Source organism: Zootoca vivipara, chromosome 1, assembly GCF_965207765.1.
Source record: "Zootoca vivipara chromosome 1, rZooViv2.hap1.1, whole genome shotgun sequence".
NCBI classification, from domain to species: domain Eukaryota; kingdom Metazoa; phylum Chordata; class Lepidosauria; order Squamata; family Lacertidae; genus Zootoca; species Zootoca vivipara.
The window spans coordinates 17,036,578-17,063,313 of NC_142582.1; the positions used below are offsets into that span (position 1 = coordinate 17,036,578).

The 26,736-nt window shown below is 45.8% G+C and overlaps 1 protein-coding gene across 3 annotated transcripts in view; it reads left to right on the forward strand.

Annotated features, from left to right (window-relative positions):
* The first annotated feature begins 1,555 nt into the window (after positions 1 to 1,555).
* TFPI (tissue factor pathway inhibitor) overlaps positions 1,556 to 26,736 on the forward strand; it is a 44,946-nt gene continuing 19,765 nt past the window's right edge. Inside the window, exons 1-2 of one of the 3 annotated variants that reach the window (XM_088655714.1) lie at positions 1,556 to 1,786; positions 20,407 to 20,535. In XM_088655714.1, coding sequence (XP_088511840.1) covers positions 20,421 to 20,535 — 115 coding nt within the window. In that variant the 5' untranslated portion in view covers positions 1,556 to 1,786; positions 20,407 to 20,420. Of the gene's footprint in view, positions 1,847 to 20,406; positions 20,536 to 26,736 lie in introns of all 3 variants that reach the window. The other 2 variants (XM_035113228.3, XM_088655757.1) reach the window with 2 other exon arrangements.

The following is a 26,736-nucleotide window of genomic DNA, read 5'->3' on the forward strand; positions in this document are numbered from 1 at the left end:
AGGACAATTCAAGAAAGCAGAATGATGCATATGCTATGGTAATATATCAATGGAATCATAGAATTGTAGTCGGAAGGGACCACAAGGGTCATCTAGTCCAACCCCCTGCAATGCAGGATTTTTCCCCCAAGGTGGGGCTTGAACCCACAACATGGCTGAAATATTATGCTGATATGCAGCAACGCCTCGGAGCTGTCGTGACTGCGGCCGTGCCTTCCCTCGCCCTCACCCGCCCTGCCACCCCCTCTCGCCTGCCCGACCCTCCCGTCCTCTTGCTGCAGAGTTCCAGCATCACAGCGTCACCCAGAGGCACCCACAAATATGAGTTATCCCTCTCTCTATTTCTTCCTTCCTTCCCTCCCTCTTCCATTCTTAATAAAATATGGGGGGGGCAGATAAGCCCCACATAGAAAGCCCATCAACATGGGGGGGATGACTCTTTCACATACGGTATTTACTAGTATTTGGGGGGGGCACCTAGGCCTCTAGGAGTTGGCTGCTATGCCTAGGAGTAGGACAATTCAAGAAAGCAGAATGATGCATATGCTATGGCAATATATCAATAGAATCATAGAATTGTAGTCGGAAGGGACCACAAGGGTCATCTAGTCCAACCCCCTGCAATGCAGGAATTTTTTCCTAAGGTGGGGCTTGAACCCACAACATGGTTGAAATATTATGCTGATATGCAGCAACGCCTCGGAGCCGTCGTGACTGCGGCCGTGCCTTGCCTTGTCCTCGCCCACCCTGTCACCCCCTCTTGCCTGCCCGACCCTCCCGTCCTCTCCAGCCAAGCAGGGTAGCCGCCGCTGTTGCCAGCCCCAGAAGCACAAGGTGGCCGCTGCCGCCGCTGCCGCCACCACGATGTCGTCAGGCCAGCTGGCCCTGTAGCCCCGCCCACGTTCCCACTTTGTGGCCCCGCCCCTGAATGATCATGGCTTGCCCCCCCCCCTAGTTTTGATCCTGGCTACGCCCTTGACTGCAGGTTTATGCAGCTGGGTGCCCCAAGTTACATCATTTATCTTAAGGAAATCCACATAAGGAGCAAAGGGCTGGAACCAGAATAACTCCAGCTGGGTGTGTGTGTGCGTGCTTTGCCTTTGTTTTCAAAGACGCCCCCCAAAGCATCCTCCCGAAAGCCCCAAACAGAAACCCTGTTTTTGCCACTTAAAACTTCAAGCAAACACAAACTGTCTCTGGTAAACAGGGGCAGCTGGAATTCAGGGAATCTGGTAGCGAGCGACGAGCAGCCCAAGTCTGAGCATGTCTGCAGACACCGTATTCCATGTGGGGTCGGAGAGCCATTAACTCTTTGGGGAACCGAAGAGGGCATCTGTGAACGGAGCCTGAACTCAGTCAGACAGTCTGCGTTCAGTCTGTTTCCCATGCGTTGGGAAGCGCCTTGTAGAGATAGCGTATTTGCGGGGGAGGGTTGTCCTAAATGCAAGCCGGGGTCACTGGGCTCTGAACAGGAAGCTCTGCTATTGCTTCATTGCAATTTGCAGCTGATCTTCTGGAATCCCAACGCCTCTCGGGAGTCAAGAGGGGCACCCTCAGAGCAGAGCAGTCACATCAGGCTGTTGCAGCTGTGCTAACAGCTCCAGCAGCAAGATCAGATTACATTTCTCCCCTTCTCTCTCTCTCTCTCTCTCTCTGCTTCCCCTCTCTCTGCCCCCAAGGCCTTACCTTCTGAAGCGGGAAGGGGAAGGAGCAGGCTGCAAAACTCGCTCAGGAGTTCTCCCTCTGAGGAAGCGTTTGGCATTGTGAGCTGCTTGGTGAGTAGCTGGTGAGATTCCGTCTATTTGAAGCTGTTTATTTTGCTAGATAAGGACCGCCACCCTCCCAGGTGGGTTTCACATAGCTGGGTGTTGTTGTTGTTGTGAGGTATGTATCGGGTATGGAAATTGAAGACTGACAGCCTCTTTGTGTTTCCTAAGTCCATTGAACTTACTTCTTACTTCCAGTTATAAGTAAGTCCATTGAACTTACTTCTTACTTCCAGTGGGACTTACTTCTAAGTAGACCTCTGCAGGTTTGTTGTGCATGTACACCGCAACAAAAAGACAGACTTAGCGCTTGAGGAAAAGAAATTATCCCATGAGTTATACTTGGGCTCTCCATTTCCTTGGCTCGGCACAACTCTAAAGCATATTCTACTTGGAAACAAGGCTTTCTGATTCATGTAAGTGTTCATCGGATTCCAGCCTTAGTAAAAACCCAACGCTATTGTAAACCCCAGGAAAAGCAGTTTAATCATAAATCATCAGGGGAGTTACTCTGCATCTACTTGCAACTTTAAAGCAGGGCAGCCAATGTGGTGTCCTTTAGATAAGTGTTTCCCAAACTTGGGTCTCTAGCTGTTTTTTTGACTACAACTCCCGTCATCCCAAGCTAGCAGGACCAGTGGTCAGGGATGATGGGAATTGTAGTCCAAAAGCAGCTGGAGACCCAAGTTTGGGAAACCCTGCTCTAAATGATGCTGGACTGCGGCTCCCAATGTCCCTGACCATTCTGGCCGGAGCTGATGGAAGTTGTAGTAAAACTACAACACATTGACTACTTGTTCTTTAAAGCAATATGTACCAAAAAGGACTTGGCTGGTCCTCAAGAGAGGGAGCAGTCAAGTATTATAATACCTTTTATGGACAACTTTGTAAAGGCAACCATTTAGAGCAGTGTTTCCCAACCTTGGGTCTGGCTGTTTTTGGACTACAATTCCCATCATCCCTTGCTCGCGAGACCATTGGTCAGGGATGATGGGAATTGTAGTCCAAAAACAGCTGGAGACCCAAGGTTGGGAAACACTGATTTAGAGCAAGGATGGGAACCTCTGGCTCTGCAGATGTACTTGTCCCATCAGTTCCAGTCCACTTAGTCAGTGATCAGGGATGATGGCAGTTGTAGTCCCACAACACCTAAAGAGCCACACAGTCCACATCCCTGATTTAGAGAGCAATGAGAATTGCTGGACATGCCCGGAGAAGTAAGTCCCACTGAGTTCATGGGACTTACTCCCATGTAAACTTTCCATAGGTTTGTAGCCTTAGCTGGAGAGGCATTAGTGCATTTTAGCCTTTAAGCCTATGTGTGCTTACTTGGGAGTAAATCACATTGAACTCTGTGAAGCTTTCTTCTGAGCAGACATGCACATACACGACTGTGCTGTCAGTACAGTCATCGATCAATGTCTATTCAATTTGTACAACCAATGTTTTTCTTATAATGCTGTAAGTTTAGTTAGCAATGAAACAGACTGTGCCTGATCTCTGAATGCTGCAACTCAGGAAACAAGATGCATTCCCCCCCCCCTTCATTATCTGAAAGCCCCAAAGTGGCCTTGAACTGCCTTATTTCTCGGGAGGGAATTTAACGTACAGAACCACTCTCGCAAATACAGGCAAGGGTTAAAATCTGAAAACCCCTTGCCCTGGGAAAGCTTCTGAATTAGATTGTGATTCACCCTTCGTTGTGTTTCAATCCCGACATGCCGGGAGAACTTTCATACAACTAATTCATCACACTAGAACGCGCACAACAGAGAGAGAAATAGCAAACCCAGGATGAGATCGTGTAACTCAGCATAAAAATATGACCATTTGACATGTTCCTCTCTGTGTTATCTTGGGGCAAAACTAGACGAGACAGTGGAGGTCTGTAATCAGATTTCCCTTCTCTAAATTTTGGAACAAAGGAAGCTGCCTTAGTTTGAGTCAGACTGTTGGTCCAACTAGCTTAATGTTGCCTACAGTGTAGAGGTGTTGTACCTAGGTTCCCTTGCACCCTTGGCAAAGAGGTGCATTGCTGCCTCCAAAGCTGGGAGAGACTATAAACCAGAAATTCTAAAAGTTTGCTTTTGCTGGGGAGAGGCTCTGGTGACCGGATTTCTTTTTTTATATAAATTTATTTATTTGGTTTTCCAAACTGAAATTTTGCAGATATACGTATATCAAACATAAATCGTTAAAACAAGATTCCAAGGAATCTCCTGGACTTCCATCTTTTCTTCCCACATCTTTTTATGATAATCCAAACCCTTTACCTTTTACCATTGATGTGCAGAATCAACCTTAAACTACAAGTGATATTCCAATCCTACTAACAATTTTAACTGTTTACAATGGTCTTTAAGATAAGTTACAAATTTTCCCCATTCCTTATTAAAATTTTGGTCTTCCTGATTTCTGATTCTTCCAGTCATTTTAGGCATTTCGGCATAATCCATCCACTTGATCTGCCTTTCTTCTCTGGTAGGGACTTTCTTTTCTTTCTTTCTTTCTTTCTTTCTTTCTTAGTTAAAAATAAACTTTATTAGAATTCAAATTAAAATACATTCAAAAACACACTAAAGAAACAATAATATAGAAATAATAACATACAAAAAGAAACAATATTATAGAAATAATAACATACAAAATCATAAATAATAATAATGTAACATAATATAGTGTAAATAATAATAATCATAATCATAAAGAAAACAAGCGACAGACAAAACCATACATTCAGGCATTCAGGGGGGAGGGAATCTTAGTTTTAAATGAAATGATTATACAAAGGAAGTTAAGAATATAGCTGAAATGTATTTTGATTATTTTGATTTTGGGTATGAATGAATGCCCCTGAAGGGACTTTATCTTCTTTCCATCTCTGGGCTAATAGCATCCGGGCAGCCGTGGTCGCATACATAAATAGTCTCTTCTGCTCCCTTGGGATTTTGGCACCTAGAATTCCTAAAAGGAAGGCTTCAGGTTTATTTTAGCAAAGGTTATTTCAAGCGTGTGTTCTTTCAACTCATTATATATCATTTCCCAAAATCCTTTTACAGTGGTATATTGAGTTACAAATGCCTCAGGTTACAAGCGCTTCAGGTTACAAACTCTGCTAACCCGGAAGAGTTACCTCGAGTTGAGAGCTTTGCCCCAGGATGAGAACAGAAATCGTGTGCTGGCAGCGCAGCAGCAGCAAGAGGCCCCATTAGTGAAAGCACGCCTCTCGTTAAGAACAGTTTCAGGTTAGGAACGGACCTCCGGAATGAATTAAGTTCATAACGAGAGGTACCACTGTACTACCTTACAATTCTACCACATATGATCAAAGTCGGTCAAGCGGTTTTGGTGAAATGTGGATACTAACAACGAACATGGCCAGTTTACACACACACACACACACACACACACACACACACACACACTACATTTGATGAAAACTATACAAGGAGGGTGCTGGATTCACTTCTGTGAGGAAGAAATTCAATAGCTTAAACCACATTGGAGTGCCACTGCCAGTCAGTGTTGGCAATATTGAGCTAGATGGACGAGTGGACTAAATTGGTATAAGACAGCTTCATATGTTCCTAAGACATGGGCATTTCTAGAGAGTATATGGAGCTTTAGGGCAGCAATTTCGAAAGCCACTTCCAGCTCCAGGGTTTTCTCTGTTAAATTGGAACAATGCTCCCTGATGTAATTGCAAGCAGTATCCTCCTGCCAAGTATTTATTATTACACCAGCTGTATGTATTTTCCCTAACTCCTTTAGACTGGCCTTGTTTGTTTAAAAAATTAATCTCTGGAGAGCAAAGAAATGCACCATCACTTGTTTTCAGAATTCAGATATTAATTCAAAGTAGAAGCGGAAATCCCCCACGCCACCCCAGGATGCTGCTAAGCTTTAAAAGTCAAACTAAGTTCAATATAATATTTAACCAGGGGTGGACAACACGGTCTGTTTCAAAACAAAGGCCTTATTCTCCCCTTGGTTACTTGCTCATGACTGTTTCAGACCTCAAGATGATTGTCTGGGTTATCACGAAAAGCCTCACAGTCTCTTTAAACCACATCAGACATGATCGCTGTTCGCTCAAATCAATTCATGCACCTTCAGCCCCATCATTTGTCAAGTTGTACTCAGATGTAGATTAGGACACTGTGGTATACAAGCCACTTGGGCTTGCTGATCAGGTCAACGGTTCGAATCCCCGCGACGGGGTGAGCTCCCGTTGCTCTGCCCCAGCTCCTGCCAACCTAGCAGTTCAAAAGCACACCAGTGCAAGTAGATAAATAGGTACTGCTGCAGTGGGAAGGTAAAGAGTGTTTCAGTGCGCTCTGGTTTCTATCACAGTGTCCTGTTGCACCAGAAGTGGTTTAGTCTTGCTGGCCACATGACCCGGAAAGCTGTCTGTGGACAAACGCCAGCTCCCTTGGCCTGAAAGCGAGATGAGCGCCGCAACCCCATAGTCTCCTTTCACTGGACTCAACCGCCCAGAGGTCCTTTGCCTTTCTACCTAAAGATGTAGAGAAATGAAGCAACGTAAATGCATGTGTGAAACTTTGCCACTTGTGAATTTCAGCCACCAGTGAATTTAAGCCTCAACATTGTGCCCTGAATGCTGCTGGACACTAGTGATGCTACTGAAAGTCATAAGTGATCAGTTCAAAAGGTCACATTTGCTTGGTTAAAAAACAACTGGATGTGTACCAAGCATTGATCCCTCTGTAATGAACTGCCATAGTCTCCTAATTCAAAGCAAGATTGATTATACAGTATCTTCATTTGTGGGCATGTGCGGAGCTGTGGAAGCCACTGACATATCTGCATATACTCAGATGCTGATTTCTGTAACTCTTTCCTTGCTGAACGTCCCTATCTGCAACACTTAACTGCACAAGTGCTTCTTTTCTTGCACTGCCTGTTGCTGCTGCCAACAGTCTCAGCTGTTCCCTTTGGCTCCTTTCCATCACAGTTAAAATAAAATAAAATGATTGCAGGATATAAACAAAGGTAAATGTGAGGAATTAAAGAACCTTTGAATGAGGGTGAAAGAAGAGAGTGCAAAATATGGTCTGAAGCTCAACATAAAAAAAAAAAACCAAGATCGTGGCCACTGGTTCCATCACCTCCTGGCAAATAGAAGGGGAAGAAACAGAGGCAGTGAGAGGTTTTACTTTCTTGGGCTCCTTGATCACTGCAGATGGTGACAGCAGTCACGAAATTAAAAGATGCCTGCTTCTTGGGAGAAAAGCAATAACAAACCTAGACAGCATCTTAAAAAGCAGAGACATCGCCTTGCCGACAAAGGTCCATATAGTTAAAGCTATGGTTTTCCCAGTAGTGATGTATGGAAGTGAAAGCTGGACCATAAAGAAGGCTGATCGCCGAAATATTGATGCTTTTGAATTATGGTGCTGGAGGAGACTCTTGAGAGGGACTGCAAGAAGATCAAACCTATCCATTCTGAAGGAATTCAGCCCTGAGTGCTCACTGGAAGGACACATCCTGAAGCTGAGGCTCCAATACTTTGGCCACCTCATGAGAAGAGAAGACTCCCTGGAAAAGACCCTGATGTTGGGAAAGATGGAGGGCACAAGGAGAAGGGGACGACACAGGACGAGATGGTTGGACAGTGTTCTCGAAGCTACGAAGATGAGTTTGACCAAACTGCGGGAGTCAGTGGAAGACAGGAGTGCCTGGCATGCTCTGGTCCATGGGGTCACGAAGAGTCGGACACGACTAAATGACTAAACAACAACAAACAAATGTGAAGCCATCCAGTCAAAGAAAGGAGCTCAGTGATGCATGACACTGTGACATGTGACACAGTGGCAGAATATCAATGGCATGCTCTGAAGTTGCGCTTTTTAATGTACATGCACGAAACTCAAATATAGTTCGGGGTTGTTGGGGAAATGGCAAATCTTCGGCCAAGAGGATACTGTGGGTTTCCGTAAACAGTAAGGCAACTACGATTTCTCACGGGGAAAGTTCATCCACCCCTGCTTCTTAACGCATCTTCCACAGAGCTGGAAACGGGTCTCTCTCCCACTAGGGAAACTGGAAATGGAGAAGCAGCAAGAGGGTTTTCTGAAAGACCCCAACGAAAAAGAAGTGGAAGTTGGAATTGCAGATTTTTTCTTCTCCATGCCATGTCTGAAATGGAAATCATTCTGGGGAATAAGATTAGTATTCACTGTTATTGTTGCTTTTAGTCCTCCTGCAATATGCAACTCATTATTATTTTTTCCTCCCATTTGCGTTGTTTCCTTTGCATTGAAACGAATGGAGTGGAATAGCACAATGACAACGTAACTTACACAATTTAGATAATATGTAAATTATGTAGGATACATAATTTCACTGTACCAGACAGCAAGGCACATAATGTAGCTTTCAGTAGAAGAGTATTCATAGTATTCATAGACGTAGCCAGGATTTTTGTTGGGGGCAGGCCTTTTGTTGGGGGGGGGCAGAACCTCAATTTGCTATGTATTTTTATTGATTTTTTGGATGAGGGGGAAGCTGCCCCTCCCTGCCCCCCTTAGCTATGCCCATGAGAGTATTGGTTTTTCATTATTTTATTGAATTTATAGCCCGTCCGCCCTCCCGCCCTCCCTAAAGAGCCCAGGGCAACAGACAGATACACGATTTAAAAACAAGAAGCATGCAAACACATTCTAAAGCAGCTAGAATATTCTAAAACCAATAACAATGGAAAAACAGTTATAGTTTAAAAAGTTCTTCCATCCAGGATGAACTGCAGAGAAGCGGAAACGGCGGCGCGTGTGATGAATAAAGTGTGAAAAGCTGCCTTCCTACATCCCTAGGCCACCATCACAGCAATACAGATACTACCTTGAAACACAAACGCTATTATTCAAGACCTCCCCATTTTACTTTACAGAACTGAAGTACCGGTAAGTGCAAAGGAGTGGTCAAAAGTGTATCCTTTGTGCTCTGATTCAAGAAGCAGAAGAAGATCAGCTGTTCTTTCAAGAGCCCATTATCCCACCCTATTACAAAACAGGCTCGGTAGGGAAGACACTGTTCACGATGCCAGCCAGTAATGTCTCAGCTCAGCATTCCAAGCTGCAACTGGTGCCCACCAACTCAAAAAATTAAATAAATTTGAACTAAAGCAGAGAAACACTTTCGGCGTCTATGTGGTGTATAGCTGTCCAATGAAAAGTTCTTCCTGAAGGTAGTCATTGCACTAATGGATTTTATTCTGATATTTGCTATGCTTATTGAGGCATTTTATAGCGCACCCTTCATCTGAACGGATCCCAGGGTGGGAGACCAAAAAAAAAAAAAAAAAAAACAGCAGGAGCAACTAAAACCACTTTTAAACAGCAGGAGCAACTAAAACCACATTGCAGGCTCTCTGCCAGCAACTGACTAATCATCTTCTTCTTCTTTGGAGATCACTCGTAGCCAAGTAAAACACAGTTGTTAACAATGGGTCCGTAAGTGACTATGGGACGTGGGTGGCGCTGTGGGTTAAACCACTGAGCCTAGGGCTTGCCGATCAGAAGGTTGGTGGTTCAAATCCATGTGACGGGGTGAGCTCCCGTTGCTCGGTCCCAGCTCCTGCCAACCTAGCAGTTTGAAAGCATGTCAAAGTGCAAGTAGATAAATAGGAACCACTACAGCGGGAAGGTAAAGGGCATTTCCGTGTGCTGCTCTGATTCTCCAGAAGCGGCTTTGTTATGCTGGCCACATGACCTGGAAGCTGTACGTGGGCTGGAGGCTCCCTCGGCCAATAACGTGAGATGAGCGCCGCAACCCCAGATCGGTCACGACTGGACCTAATGGTCAGGGGTCCCTTTACCTTTACCGTAAGTGACTGTGGAGGCCAATTCTGGATCCACACATCCTTCCACTGTGGGGACATAGGTTTGATCATGGTGAGGGTTTGCCAAGCGTGCCTTCCTCTTAGCGTGTTTCTCCCTTTCGTCCCAAGTTCGAGCGTCTTCAAAGCCTATGACACCTTTGGTAAACTGACTAATAAACCCCTCAAAATCTGTGGGGGGAAATGAGTAAGTCTTCACTTAAGTCAATTGCAGGAGGGTCAAGTGTGCTTTGAAGAGGAGGGCATTCCACATATGGGGTGCCATTACAGGGGCAACTCTATCATGGGCAACCGCATAATACACTTCCTCAACAGTAGGGTTGCCATATTTCAAAAAGTAAAAACCAGGATGTCCCGTTGTTGTTGTGCTATTTTTCAGGAAACCCCCAAAGTGCCGCCTTTCAGAAATTCCCCAAGGATGTCAATTCCGCCTTTGAAATCCCAGGGAAATCCTATTCAACAGCGGTATGCTGAGGAGAGCTTTCTTGAAATATCTTAAGGCATGGATAGGATCATATAGGAGTCTCCCTGTATGGAACTACATCTATGCCACTTTCTATTTTTTTTTAATATTTTATTGATTTTGCATAATAAAGAAAAATACATAACCAATTTTCCACCTACTTCTGTCCCCCCTCCACGGGCCCTCCCCTCCCACAAGAGGATCCCCCGAAAAGCGGGCAGTCGACAGTGGTTCAATTTGTGATTGAATTTCTACCCACCCCTCCCTCCCACTCCCGGAACCCCCCTCTGCCACCAAGAGACTCCAGGTTGGCAGGAGAGATGAAAGTGAGTATCCATCCCATCATCTATCCACACTTAATCCCCCCTCAAAAAAAATGAAAAACAAAAACTAGAAAAAGAAAAAAAGAAGAAGAAAAAGTACAGGAAAAAAAATAATAATAATAAAAATTACTAACTAATCATTTTCCATAAACATTGTTTATATGTAGGCTTCCCCGATCTCCCCCCTATCTGATTTTCATTTTAAATCTCATTTAACAGTTTTCTTATCATTATCCTCATTCTATTTCCAACCTTTCAATCATATATTCATATACCATCCAAAATCTTTATTAACTTCTCTTTTATTCCCATTTCTCATGCCCTCCCTCCCCCAACCTCCAGGACTCCCCCTGCCACGAAGAGTCCCGGAGGGCAAAAGGAGGCAAGGGGATGATTCTTTATCCAATTGAGTCCCTCCCCTCCCTCTGCCCCCCCAGCCCTGAAGCCCCCCCTGCCACCAGAAGCTCCCAGCCCGAGGGAGACCAACAAGAGGGGGGAGACACCCAACCATCCCAAATCCTCTTGCCCAAACTAATTTTCTAATGTGTCCAATTACTATTACATCCTAATTTTAACTAACTTAAAACAATTTCCCTCCCTTGCCTCAATTTCCTTCCAAGGACTTCCTTATATTTTAATTCCTTTTTACTTTCCCAATCTTTAATTTAACCTTTATTCTCAATTTTTCCTCCTCCTCCCTCATTCACGGCTATTCCCTTCAATTCCAGCAATGTCCAGAGTCAACAATCCAGTTTTCAAACCTTCTTATCCATCCTAATACAGAATATATTCCTTCCTCCTTCATCCCTCCCCCTTTTAAACATATTTTGACACCCAAATGTCTCTGTCCTCCCCCCGATGATCCCATCTTGCTTGCCCATTGCGTTTCTTGTGTGCTTTCTGCCACTCAAGCAGCTCTTGCTCTTCCCCCTCGAAGAGGGGGGTGATCCCATTTTTTTTTAAGAATTCTCTGTCCCTCAGACAGCTCTTGTATCTCCCCCTCCAAAGGGGGGGGTGTTCCAAGTCGAAGCTTTCTTGAAATATCTTAAGGCATGGATAGGATCATATAGGAGTCTCCCTGTATGGAACTACATCTATGCCACTTTCTACCTTGTTCTGATGTATTCCCCCACTTTCTAGAGGTGGTATTTTTGTTTTTGGAGGAAAGTGCTGGAGCTACAGGAGGAGAAGGAATCGGCTAAAGTTGCCCCCTCTCCTCTCCAACTAGTCCAGAATGCGGGCAGCTAGACTGGCTACTGGGAGTGGCCCCCGAGACCACATAACACTGGTCCTTAAAGACCTACATTGGCTCCCAGTACGTACGTTTCTGAGCACAGTTCAAAGTGTTGGTGCTGACCTTTAAAGCGCTAAATGGCCTCGGCCCAGTATACCCGAAGGAGCGTCTCCACCCCCATCGTTCTGCCCGGACACTGAGGTCCAGCTCCGAGGGCCTTCTGGCGGTTCCCTCAATGTGCGAAGTGAAGCTGCAGGGAACCAGGCAGAGGGCCTTCTCGGTAGTGGCACCCGCCCTGTGGAACACCCTACCATCAGATGTCAAGGAAATAAACAACTATCTGACTGTTAGAAAACATCTGAAAGCAGCCCTGTTTAGGGAAGTTTTTAATGTTTGATGTTTTATTGTGTTTTTAATATTCTGTTGGGAGCCACCCAGAGTGGCTTGGGAAACCCAGCCAGGTGGGTGGGGTATAAATATTATTATTATTATTATTATTATTATTGATATTGATATTATCAAAGGTCCGTATATGAAGACATGGGCACCAGCTGAACCCAATGCAGGTAGTTTATATTAGAGGATTGGATGGATGTACATGTCAGGGCCTACAGGTACAAACCAGCCCCCTCCCCATTCCAAATATGCATTCATTCATCATACTTAGGTTGTTTCAGCTGGGCTTAACTTTTCTTGTGGTTATGGACACATGTTCTCCTACATAAACTTTGCAAGAGCACAGTAATGACATTTTAAGGATGATACACAGTGACTACCCAAGCTATGTTTTTATTGCTTTTTTCAAAAGAGGTGTGAAGGCAAAACAGGCTTAGCAAGCAAGGCTCTCTAAAAAACCTTTAATGTAAGCTGTGTTTGCTGTAGCTTCAGCCTTTGCATGTGCAGTTTCACCCATTATCTCCGTTCTGTTTGCCCTTTCCCCGTATCCTTTGTGCCGCAGCCGCAGAAGTGACTCACTCAAAGTGACAGCGCAGGAAATGGAACTGGGAGGGTTTGGGAGAGCGCGACTCAGTATCACCCTGTGACATTTGCTAAGGCTTATCCGTGGTTGGCTCCTAATCCACAGGCTGCCTTCTCGTTTGCTTGCCATTCTGCCCAATAGGGTGCCTGCAAAAAGCTAAAGAGGGGGTTAAGAAATGGCTCTAAAAGTATAATTACTATGGAAATCATATCCAAACAAAGTTGTCTGAAAGGAAAAAGTACAGCACACCACAGGAACACTCCCACTGCATGTAGGTAAGGAGACATCTAGATGCTGTTCCTCTTTCTTCTTTTAAAAAGAAAACACACCTGTGTTCCTTTTTTTTGTACGCCTTTTCTACAAGCAAGAGATACAGGAGCAATACTATAAGAGCACCAATCCGAACACGAAATTTGTTGAGCTTTTTTTTGCAAAGTTTGCGGCGGCCGAATGGCAACATTTCCTTTTTTATATATAGTAACAACAAATAACAATTCCATATCCAGATGTCGAGATTGCAGTCATACCTGGGTTTAAGTACACCTCGGTTTGAGTATTTTCAGTATCGAACGGATTAATCCACTTTCCATTACTTTCAATGGGAAAGTTCGCTTCAGGTTAAGTACCTACTTCCAGAACCAGTTGTGTTTGTAAACCGAGGTACCACTGTACTCTGAATCTCCTGACTTCCCCCCATCACTTCCATGGGGCGTAATGATAATATTTGCAACTGCATATCAATATTGATCCGAATTTTTATCCTTTTATCCATAATTTTCGTTACTTTACAAGTGTGGTTAAAATCCTGCCAATGTTTTGACCTGCTTGCAGTGGTCTTGTAAATAAATTATAAACTGTTCCCATTCTTTTTTAAAGTTCCTGCCTTCTTGATTTCTAAGCTTCCCAGTTAATTTTGCCATTTTGGCATAGTCCACCATCTTGGTTTGCCATTCTTCTCTGGTCAGGGTTGATTCTTCTTTCCATCTCTGGGCTAATAGCATCCGTGCGGCTGTTGTCGCATACATAAACAATCTTTTCTGGTCCTTTGGGATCTCGGTACCTGTAATTCCTAATAAGAAAGCTTCTGATTTTTAAACAAAAGTTATTTTAAACATTTTTTTTCATTTCATTATGTATCCTCTCTCAGAATTTTTTAACAACTTTATACGTCCACCACATTTGATAAAGGTACCTTCTTTTTCTTTACATTTCCAGTGTATGGCAACATTTCTTCAGCATTTCACCCAAAATGGGGATGAATGATAGCTGGGATTGACATTTGGCCAACCTAGAATTTACCTAAGTAAGCAGCAATGATAGTGAAATACTTAGGGAGCTGCTTTATACTGAGTCAAGCCATTAGGCCATCTTGCTCAATATTACCTACTCTGACTGTCAGCAGCTCTCCAGGGTTTGAGACAGGTGACAGTCCCAGCCCTACCTGGAGATGCTGGGGATTTAACCTGGAAACTGGGAAGCCCTTCCCCTTCTCACGCTTGGACATGGCTGTTGGAACGGCTCCCTTTTGCCTCTTACAACCTCGGGATGCAGCTCCACGCAACCCCTCAGTTCCTGGCAGCCATGGTTTTTAAAGGGGACATGAAAACATCTCAATGTTCCATTGTTGTTGTTGTTTAGTCGTTTAGTCATGTCCGGCTCTTCGTGACCCCATGGACCATAGCACGCCAGGCACTCCTGTCTTGCACTGCCTCCCGCAGTTTGGTCAAACTCATGTTTATAGCTTCGAGAACACTGTCCAACCATCTCGTCCTCTGTCGTCCCCTTCTCCTAGTGCCCTCAATCTTTCCCAACATCAGGGTCTTTTCCAAGGATTCTTCTCTTCTCATGAGGTGGCCAAAGTATTGAAGCCTCAGCTTCACGATCTGTCCTTCCAGTGAGAACTCAGGGGCGATTTCCTTAAGAATGGATAGGTTTGATCTTCTTGCAGTCCATGGGACTCTCAAGAGTCTCCTCCAGCACCATAATTCAAAAGCATCAATTCTTCGGCAATCAGCCTTCTTTATGGTCCAGCTCTCACTTCCATACATCACTACTGGGAAAACCATAGCTTTAATTGCTGTCACCATCTGCAGTGATCAAGGAGCCCAAGAAAGTAAATGCCTTGCCGTGGCGAAGGGGCTTGAATAACTCAGAGAAGCTATGAGCTATGCCATGCAGGGCCACCCAAGATGGACATAGTGGAGAGTTTTGACTAACGTGATCCACCTGGAGAAGGAACTGGCAAGCCACTCCAGTATCCCTGCGTAGAAAATTCCATGGACAAAGACAACAGGCATATAAAAGTTCCATTACTAAGCATGTTTGTTCGCAAACTGCAAGAGAGTGTGCTTCTGGGAAGAGGTGTTTGGAATTAACGTTTATGACCGTTCAGTCAACGCACTAAATATCCCAGAAAGAGACTGCAGCTTCTTCACAAACTACAACTATTCTGCCTCAAGACAGACAGTTCAGTTCCTTTCTACTTTTTGGAAATTTGACCATATCAAATCCCACGGGAGGGTTTTCTAGAAAAAAAAAGGTGGTGGGCCTGCTCCCTCACCACCTCCATGCCTCCCTCCCTCCCTCTGTGCACCCTGTGAGCCCTTTCCACACTCGTGTCTCCCATCCACAAGCTCGCAGCCATACTGCCCCCACCACCCCTGGGCACCTGGACCAGGGTGACCCCCCACCACCATTGCTCAGCCATCCCAAGGCCTCTCCTTCTTCTTCCTGGCGGTGATCCCCTCACAGCACAGCTTGGCTTTCCCTCACCCGCCTTATCTCTCCCCACTTACTTCCTCCAGCACCACAAACTTCCCTGCCACCTCCGGCTACAGCGGCCGGAGTGAGGAGGAAGAAGGGATGCCTCTGTGGCCTGCAGGCAGGCCTCAGCGTCGCCCACAGTGGCCTCTGCTCATGGGGAAGAGCAATGGCACGGTCACGTCAGGGTTGGGGTGAAGGAGGAGGAGAAGGGTTGTCTGGTTTGTGCCAGGGCTCAGCACCAGAAGTTGTTTGAGGGGGAAAGATGCCGGAACTCCCCTCCGTTGTGCTCCAGCTGAGAAAAGCCCCGATGAAATCTATTTGAGATTATTTGGGGTTTTGTGCAGGTGTGACTAAAGAAAGGACAACACAGTGCGTCGGTTGGGATGAAACACTAAACCGTAGCTTGCTTTTTGAGCAAAGCCTGGGGCTCCTACTTCCCCATTTGCCATTCCCTCGTCCTGTTGCATCCTCCTGACTTCTTCTTTCACAGTAAACGACAGTTTGCCGAATTGGATAAAGGATGGTTTGTGGCAACCATAATCTGTCTGCACATCAGGAATTGCATGCTGCACTGTGACTTAAAGTTCGGAGCATATGCAGGCAGAAGGCAAGGCAAGGGAGCACCTGAAATGAAGGCTCTCTCACCTAATGCCAAACCATGGTCTGAATTTGGTCTAAACTAGTTCTGTAGTAGGGGTGGGGCACTTCATACCTCTGTATCCAGCCCTTATGATTCTCCATTGGCTATGCCTCCTCCCCGAGACACACCCTGCTGCACCAGCCTTTTGCCACAACCTTTGATCATGCCTAAGGGCAAGCTCTGCTTTTAAATCCAAGTTTTGTGACGTGTTGAATGCAGATTGTAGCTCGAGCAGTCCTGTATTGCATAAGGGAAGAGGAAAAGTGAGAGAAATGTGTCTCTCTGGCATCCTCATCTCTCTGCCCCTGTGATGTAACAGTTTAGGAATTTGAGATACAGAAGGAGGGGGAAATGGAAGTTCCGTACCAACTTGTGTAATGTGAGGAGTTGTAGACAATAATTTCAGTGGAAACACTCCCTTCTCCCACTCACCTCCCTGCGAGGCATGCATTTCAAGGGAACAAAAATATTGGGCAATTTCTTTGTGGAATCCTGTCCCTTGTAATTAGTGTTGGATCTATTCCATTAATATTGCACAAGCCATTCACTTTTTAAAAATTGTTGCTGCTCGCAAATGTTATTTCATTATCTGTTTCTGCTTCTTAAGCTGCACGAGTAATGTTCTCTTCAATTATTCTGCTGGTTATTATCAGAAATCTCCTAGGGAGCAGTTTGGGTTTAACATATGCATTTCTTAAAATTAAGGCAGTACAGTGTTCCATTGGTGGAGAGTTTAATTCTGCTCCTAATTAGATACTTAGGAATACTTGTTCCCAGAATATTTCTTTTGAAACCAGAGCTGACTTAGTGAGATCCTGAAACTATAGAATAATAGAAGATAATCTTACATTGGAGCTCAGTATGATTGGTGTCAAATGCTTCAACTGTAGCAATGTGTGGTCTAGACATTTGATCAAGTCATTTACTTTATGACTAAAAGCTCTTTGGAGAAATTGTGAGCAAATGAAAGTATGCAATAAAACAGGCATGTCCAACAGGTAGATCGTGATCCACTGGTAGATCACTGGACATCTGTAGTAGATCACCGGTAGATCACCAGCTTCCCCCGAAGAAGCTCAACAACTTCGGCTCCCCTAAAAAGAAGCTCAACATCTTTGTCCTGCACCTCAAAAAAGGGCTTTCCTTCTCCCTAAAAATGCTCAACAACTTTGACCTGCACCCCCAAAAAACAGTGCTTTCCTTTCTAAAATGTACTCAACGTCTTTGCCCAGCACCCCAAAATGGGGGTAGATCACTGCCAGTTTTTAACTGTGACTAAATCGTAGTCTCTTGGGAGTTGGCCACCCCTGCAATAAAAGACTTAGGTTTGCAGGAAGGCAGCCTAGAGTTGGACTTCCTGTCACACTTCCTCTCCCATCAACCATTGGCCATGTTGGCTCAGGCTGATGGAAGTTGGTGCCCAACTGTCTGGGGAACCATGGGTTAACCATGCCACTGATCTAGGAAATTCAGTGTATATCTATGCTCATGGCCTCCCACAAGGAGGTACTGGGGGTATGTGCCAGGCCCCATGTCAGCAGGGGGCCCAGATTCTTTCTTAAAATAAAAAAGGTAAGTTAAGTGGGTATTTCTGAAGAAAGTTAGAGCACAAAAGTGAAGGCAACTTTCCTGTTTCGGAACTCTTAAAACCATCATAGAATCATAGAATTTGAAGGGACCCTGAGGATCATCTAGTCCAAACCTGACACAAACCATCTTGTAAAAAGTAAAACTAACATTTACTCAGAATACCTGTTGAAGAGTAACGGATACAGCAGCTTTCTTCAGGCAGGCTTAACATGATAACCCAGTTACAAAGACATACTTGTCTAGTTTAAAATGAAGTCTGAGCTGTGGCTCAGACTTAGCATATGTTCTACATGGCTGGAATGAGATGAAAGAGAGAAAAGGAAAAAAGGAAGAGCCCAGGCAAGTGAAGAGATTATATATTAGGGTTGCCATATTCCCAAAAGTGAAAATCCAGTTATTTCAGGAATCATTTTATTATACAGGGCTATGGCCCCCATTTCAGGAGGAGTGGGTGTCAGAGTTCTCTCTAGCAAACTTACAGGAAAACTCTGTGAGCTTCAACTCCTATCATGTGCCTATCTAGCAAACGTGCGTTGCTGGTGATGGGGGAGGTCCTCCATTGCACCCGAGGGCTAGTTTAGAGGACACAGGACAGGCTGGCTGTCACACACAGTTCTGCCCACCTCATGCCTTCTGTCCATAGCTACTTACCTTTTCCTGGTGGTCCCCCATATCACTTCGTCTCCCGTTTTTCTCCGTTATTTTCTCCTGCCGGTGGCCATTTTTTTCTTTCTGATTTGCCCTTCTATGGGCACCAAAAATGGACGCGACTTCCGGTGTCGGCGGCGGCCATTTTTGGTGCCCATAGATGGGCAGAGCGACACCGGAAGTTGCGTTGGCGCACTTCCTGACATGCGTACAAGCGATTTTCGAAGCCGGCGGCGGCCATTTTTGGTGCCCATAGAAGGGCAAAGCAACACCGGAAGTTACGTCGATGCAACTTCCGGTGTCACACGGCTACCAGTCCCGGATTCTGCAGTCCGGGACTTGGAAGGTAAGCTCCTGTCTGCCCACCCCCCACCCCCCAATCTGCTGCCTGGGGTTGCAGCCTCACTCTCCTCATTATTAGGGCCAGCCGATCCGCACTTTGATCCAGCCATCTCTGAAGTAGCCAAATCTATAGCGCTTCTCTTGGAAGTCAAGAACAGGGCTGCTGTTTGAAGTGAATGGACTCGCTGTCTGAGGTTGGGGTTTGTTGTGTGTGTTCCTTGGGCTCGATTCAAAGAGTGAAATAGATGCTTCCTTTCTTGGCTGCCTGAGCCATTTACTGAACAACGAGGGAAGGCCTGCCAAGGAAGTATGTACTCCTGGCAATGTCAACACGTGCCCTAGTTTAAGAAGTTGGATGGCAGGCAGCTACACTCACTTCAACCATGACTTCAGGATGAATGAGAGGCCAGTTGCTCAGTACACATGCCTCATTTGAGATTTAAATTTACATCTTTGTAGCGTGAGCACAAGCACAACGGACCGGATGTGTTTGCATTTTGCAGCACTCCCCGTGGCATCTCGACAAACTGTGTGGTGACAATACCTGGAAAGCAGGGCAAGAAATAACCTTTGTCTTGTTTTTGCCCCTTCCCCTCTTTAAGATAAAAATAAACACTGGGGAAGTGCCATTCCAGTGACTTTGCATTGGCATCATTTCAGAAGCTCAGGGCCCGCTATTCAGAGGTTTCAAGATTCCTCCTGGGAATGGCACAGGCAGATGATAATAATGATAATGATAACAATTTTTTATTAATAGCCTGCCCTTCCCAGTTTAGAAACCGGGCTCAGGGCGGCTAACAACAAATATAAAATGTTGATTAAAACAACTTAAAAAACGGCTTAAAACAGCATAAAATACAACATCAATGTATCATCGCCAGGGCTAACTGCCCAAGTTAGTCCTGCTAAGGCCAGCAAGGAGACCAGGGAAGAATTTTAATGTGGGGACCCAGAAGGGTTTCTTCATAAAAATGGGAAGGGAAAAAAGGAATGGGGGATCAGGCTAAATTGAAGGCCAGGCGGAATAACTGTCTTACAGGCCCTGCGGAAGGAGATCAAGTCCTGCAGGGCCCTAGTCTCATGGGACAGAGCATTCCACCAGGTCGGTGCCATCACTGAAAAGGCCCTGGCCCTGATGGAGGATAGTCTGACTTCCTTAGGGCCCGGGACCTCTAAACTATGGTTATTCATGGACCTTAGGGTCCTCTGCAGGGCATACCAGGAGAGGCGATCCAGTAAGTACGAGGGTCCTAGGCCTAGGATAAAGGAAACAGCCCTGAAGTTCTAGCCACATGTACAACTATCACCCTGTTAGACAGAGGTCGTGGGTGTGTTGAAGGTGCCACGAGCTCCTGGCTCTCTGGGAACAAATTAGTTCCCCTAAGGCTAAGGTGGCAGACATGGAAAAAGGAAGGAAGGAAGATCCAGTGATGGGTGAGACCTTCAGGGACATTATAGCTGTGCCCCATTCCCACAAAGATAACTCTCCTGGTGTCAGGGAGAAGGCAGGTTTCAGGGAAGGAAAGTATCACTGTGAGGAAGAATGAAACACTTCCTTAGAAGGCACTCATTCCTTGGAGGACGTAGAGCTATCCTCTTGCATCTTTCTTTATCCTGGGGGTGGGTCAAGGTTCCTCACCCCTGGCATGTCCTCATTGCTATACTAGGAGATAATTCTGGCTAAGCTGAGAGTCAATGGCTTGTCCAAGGCCATTAGAACAAAATGTGGTATTTCAAAACAAATTTGGGTTTCAAACGCATCACATTCTCCAGCATCATGTTTTCTTTTGCTTTATTCAGGAAAGGCGAGCAGAATGAGAGCCGATGTATTCCTAGCCGCCATCTTGTATCTTCTGTCCAGCAACAGGCCATGTCATGGGACTGCACCTTCAGAGGAGGAGGAGGAGGAGGAATATGGAGAGGTTGTCGGTAAGAGATCTGACTACAGCGCATTGAAATAAAGCACCCCTGTTTAGCATGGCAAGTTGCACATAAACTTTGTGGCTTTCTTCCGTTTCCCCTCATATTTGAGCAGTCTGTTTGCACGAGCCATTCCTTTCTGCACTTTTCTGCTCGACAGAAAGCGTGGCAGCCGAGATTGTGTAGACCAGCATGTGGCAGGCCCTCTACTTCTTCCGAACCGCAACATTATTAGCTTACTAAGGAAGGATGTGGAACTTGAGACCCCTGAGCTGCAATCCTCCAGGCCTCTCGGCAGAGGTGTAGGGAGAGAGGGTGGGGGCGGTCTACCCCGGGTGTCATCTCTGAGGGGGGGTTACAAAAGGCACACCGCAGGGGGCTGCCCCTGCTGCCCCCGTGCACGGCGGCTCAAGCTGCCGCCGCCACACACCACAGATCGCCCCACCGCCGTAGCGCACAGCGGATCACCCCCGCCCCGGCTGCCTCTCAACAGCTCTGCCATTTTTAAAAGACAAAAGGGCATGTGGCACAAAGAGCATTTAGTTTGCTATCCGAATAGGATAGCAGCTGGGTGAGTTGTTTTTGAGGCTGGAGCACGTACAGGGAACTTGCAATTCTCCAGTAGGGGTGTCAGAGAAATCTGACGGAAAATGGAAAAAGGAAGCGGAAATTGCTGCAGTTTGTGGTTTGAAAAGCAGTCAAGTGTGTATGATTGGTATTCATAGAACACAGAGTTTAGAGGGACCCAAATTGTCATCTAGACCAGTGTTTCCCAACCTTGTGCCTCCAGCTGTTTTCGGACTACAATTCCCATCATTCCTGACCACTGGTCTTGCTAGCTAGGGATGATGGGAGTTGTAGTCCCAAAACATCTGGAGGCACAAGGTTGGGAAACACTGATCTAGACCAGCCATCTAGTCCATTCATTCACTTGCTCTTTTCAAGTCTGTAAATGATATAGAATTCATTTTCACATTGTTTTGATATTTATGTTAAAATTTATATACCACTTTTCTTCCGTGGAGTTCAAGGTGGTGTACATGGTTCTCCTCCCAATTTCATCCTTACATCAACCCTATGAGGTAGGTTAGGCTGAGAGATGGCGACTGGCCCAAGGTCAACCAGTGAGTTTCATGGCCAAGTGGGGATTCGAACTCTGGTCTCACAGGTCCTAGCCCCACACTCTAACCGTTGTACCACACACACGATCCCAAGTTGGTATCCATCATTGCAGCTGGTGGTAGCTAATTCCATCAGCTTAATTTTGTGCTGATGATCTACATATGGTGGGTGTCTTACTTTGTCTTTGAAACATAGACAGCTGCCTTGCTGGAAAAGCTCAGGTCACCATTCTGCAATTTTTACACAAACAGAAAACATCACAGGCTGCTGTTTTTGGGTGGGAGAATCAGACCCAAGAAACTGTTTCTTGACTAGGTGTCCAGACAATCACAGAATTAAGGCTTCAGGGCAGCAAAACTCCAGAATTGACAAATGGGCAGTCTTTCTAACCACTGTTCTGATTTCTTCCAGCAGCCCAAAAGGGCTGTTGTGGGCCTTCGCATGAGTGAATGTGTATATTGTGGCTAATATTGAAGAGGCCTTCAGAAGTCAATGTAAAAATGAGGAAACACTCCAAGGCATAACCAAGCTAAAGCTAGTCCTCAGCAGCAGGACTTCAAATTAGTTGCAACCAACTTGCTCCACCAAGGAGCAGATCTGCAGTTCAGTGGCAGAGCACATGCTTGGCATGCAGAAGGTCTCCATTTCAATTCCTGGCCTACCCAGGAAAGAGAAGAATCCTTGGAAAAGACCCTGATGTTGGGAAAGATTGAGGGCGCTAGGAGAAAGGGACAACAGAGGACGAGATGGTTGGACAGTGTTCTCGAAGCTACAAACATGAGTTTGACCAAACTGCGGGAGGCAGTGGAAGACAGGAGTGCCTGGCGTGCTATGGTCCATGGGGTCACAAAGAGTCGGACACGACTAAACAACAACCCAGGAAAGAATTGAATAGAACCCTGTCTAAAACCCCGGAGAGTTACCGCCAGCCAACATAGACAATACTGAGCTTGGTAGACCAACTAGTTTGACTCAGTATAAGGCAGCTTCGGTGTTTCTTAGGATTCATGATGCCCAGAGGCATAGGAATGGTGGTGCGGGGGGGAAGAGCGGACCACCCCGGTGTCATCGCTGAGGTAGGTGACATTCAGCATGCTTCCAGCCCGCGACTCCCAAGCCGTCGGAGGAAGGGGGAAGGTGCACCACTTTGCCTTCGAGGTCCGAGGTACGACTGTACTAAAACCTTGTTAATTTGAGCTAGGGATGGAGGAGAATTTTGTTTGGTCCACATTTTCAAGTCAACTGACCAAATGCACACATCTTGGACTAACGGCACAGATCAGAACAACCTTTGGATCATGCACTTCTCTGAATTTTGTGATGGAATTATTATTGGCACGTTAAAAATGTACCCAAATGGTTAATCATACGTTTAGAAATATGTAAAATGAGATGCACACAGGTCTTGCTATCTGAACACAATGCATTCTCCGAGAATCATTTTTCCGGCAAGTGTTCACATAGCGAGTTGATGATTTCCATTTATTCCAATGGGAACATTTCTAATGTATTCCTGGTCATGGAATTCTCACCCCAAAATGACCCCCCCCCCAAAAAAAGAAAGCCCGGGGAAACCCTCTGAAACCTTGCAAAAGGAAAACGAGGAAAGAAAAAATGCTCTCTTATTGTTATCTCTCCCCCTCCCCAGTAAAACACCCCCAAGTAGGGCTTGTTAAAAGCTGCTTATTTGTTTACAGTACTACGCACAGGTCTGGCTGTTGAGATATCGGAATCTGCTGTGAATATAGCAAGATTTGGGTGCTAATTCCTCGTGTTTGGATAAGTGAATTTTCATACAACGAGCGTTTGGATAGCAAGACCTGTGTGTACATATTTTCTGTTAAAATTTAACGACATTTAAGTAATTTTATTTTTAATCACAAATTAATGTAGAAATAAGATGGAACAGACTTATGAATAAGCACATGTGAAATCGACATGGAATGGAAATAGGTTGATTCCTCTGTCCCTAATCTGAACCAAAAAAAAAAAAAAAAAAACCAGCAAAAGATAGACAATTACTATCAAATGGCACTGAGGATAAAGCCCAAAGCCACAAAATAGGCATGCTTTTTTAAAACAAAAATTCCTGGGTGCACGTTATTTTGTATGTTACAAAGAAAGCACTGAGATGCTAGATCTGTCCGGCTACCTTTATTCCCCGCCCCCCGCAGCTGCATTTCCCAAAGGGAATGAGTCACAGCAGTCGAAATGCCCTTTTCTTGAAAATGGGAAGGCCTGTTAAGTAATAGCATTGCAGTTTGACAATTGGGCTCATCTAACAGGAAAAGCTTTCAGCAGAGTCTGCCTGGGTGGCTGGCAAGTTATCAAATCAAACTGATGGAGGGGACAAAGGAGAAGGCCATCTTCTCTCTGCGTGACAAGCTGTTTTCCCTTAATAAAGTTCATCAGCAAAATGTATTTGGAAACAGCCGCACAGAATGCATATACATAGGAATAGTCCTTCCTATAAAAGAAGCAGCTAGCCGACAGAAGAACAGACCACAAAAAGACCTAGCGACTCGTACCCATTTGAAACCAATTGTTCCAACTCTAAAGCCTGTTGTACACAAATGGACATGCAGAATTAAATTGCATTCTGGAAAGAGATTTGCTTTGGCTGGGTAGTTTTGCTTTATTAGACATTCTCAAAAGAGAGGGGCAGAGGAGATGTGAGGCTGCTTTTCTTGTGACAGCCACGTGTAAAGTCTACTTTTCAGCATTCTGCCATAAGTTCCAATACAATGGACCCTCTATATTATATTTCATCAACTGTGCTGTGTATAGTCAGTGGACACAGATAGCGCTGTGCTCTAAACCACTGAGCCCTTTGGGCTTGCCGATCAGAAGGTTGGCAGTTCGAATCCATGCAACGGGGTGAGCTCCCGTTGCTCAGTCCCAGCTTCTGCCAACCTAGCAGTTCGAAAGCACACCAGTGCAAGTAGATCAATAGGTACCGCAGTGGCAGGAAGGAAAATGGCATTTCCGTGCGCTCTGGTTCCCGTCACGGTGTTCCGTTGCACCAGAAGCGGAAAGCTGTCTGCCTGAAAGCAAGATGAGCGTCGCAACCCTGCAGTCACACTTGACTGGACTTAACCGTCCAGGGGTCCTTTACCTTTACCCCCCCCCCCTTTTTTTTAGTCCATGGTACAATGTGTGAAGAATGAAGACAGTGCGGCTCCGGAACTTTTTTCAGCACAACAGCAATAATATCAGCTTGCCAGGGTCCCAGGGTAACTGAGGGGCTCCCCCTTCCTCTGGGAACCGAATGAGGTGATAACAATGCTTTCAAATTTTATGGTTGTTTGTGAACTATTAGCACACAGGAAGCCACCAAATGAGCTAGCTTCCTATTCCATAACTGGTAGGTGATCCTTATATAATAACTGAGACCTCCAAGTATAGGGCGGGTATACGGTATAAATTCAATAAATCATCATCACCACCACCACCATCATCATGTTATTGTTTATACCAGGGGTTGGTAACGTGTGGCCCATGGGCTGGATGCGGCCCACAAAGACAATTTTACTAGCCCACAAGCCGCCCCCCAAACTGAGCCGCCCACTCAACGAGTCCCCCACACGCTGTGCTAAACCGGCACGGCACGGGGACTCACCGAGCGGCACCGGAAATTGCGTCTGCCTTACAAGCAAAAAAATACACACACCCATTATTTTTTTTATTTTTTTAATCTCATTTCATTTATTACAATGCAACATTAGTTTAAAAGAAAAAGAAACATTAAAATACATTCATATGAAGGTAATATTAAAAGAAAAAGAAACTGAGATACATTCATATGAAAGTAGTGTTATATAACTTTTATATTGAGAAAAAGAAAAGAAAAAAGAAAAATACATACCGTAAGAATGGGCGGTTGCTAGGCAACAGTACTGGTGCTAGGCAATGGACTGTTGCTAGGCAACAGGAAGGTTGCTAGGCAATGGACTGTTGGTAGGCAACGGGGCTGTTGCTAGGCAACAGAATGGTTGCTAGGCAACGGGCGGTTGCTAGGCAACAAGGCAGTTGCTAGGCAACGGGGCTGTTGCTAGGCAACAGAATGGTTGCTAGGCAACGGGCGGTTGCTAGGCAACAAGGCAGTTGCTAGGCAACGGGGCTGTTGCTAGGCAACAGGATGGTTGCTAGGCAGTGGAGGGTTGCTAGGCAACGGGACGGTTGCTAGGCAACAGGGCAGTTGCTAGGCGGGTTGCTAGGCAACAAGGCAGTTGCTAGGCAACAGAATGGTTGCTAGGCAACGGAGGGTGGTTGCTAGGCAGTGGAGGGTTGCTGGGCAGCAGAACGGTTGCTACGCAACAGGATGTTTGCTAGGCAATGGACTGTTGCTAGGCAACGTGGCTGTTGCTAGGCAACAGAATGGTTGCTAGGCGACAGAGGGTTGCTGGACAACAGAATGGTTGCTAGGCAATGGGACTGTTGCTAGGCAACGGAGGGTTGCTCGGCAACGGGCGGTCGCTAGGCAACGGGGTTGCTAGTCGATGGGGGGTTGCTAGGCAACGAGACGGTTGCTAGGCAACAAGGCAGCTGCTAGGCAACAGAATTGTTGCTAGGCAACAGGGCTGTTGCTAGGCAACGGGGCTGTTGCTAGGCAACATAATGGTTGCTAGGCAACAAGACGGTTGCTAGGCAATGGTTGGTTGCTAGGCAACGGGCGGTTGCTAGGCAACAAGGCAGTTGCTAGGCAACGGGTGGTTGCTAGGCAACAGGGCTGTTGCTAGGCAACGGGGCTGTTGCTAGGCAACAGAATGGTTGCTAGGCAACAGGACGGTTGCTAGGGAGTGGAGGGTTGCTAGGCAGTGGACTGTTGCTAGGCAGTGGAGGGTTGCTAGGCAATGGACTGTTGCTAGGCAACGGGGCTGTTGCTAGGCAACAGAATGGTTGCTAGGCAACGGAGGGTTGCTAGGCAACGGAGGGTTGCTCGGCAACGGGCAGTTGCTAGGCAATGGGCAGTTGCTAGGCAGCAGGACGGTTGCTAGGCAGCAGGATGGTTACTAGGCAGCAGGACGGTTGCTAGGCAACAGGATGGTTGCTAGGCAATGGACTGTTTCTAGGCAACAGAATTGTTGC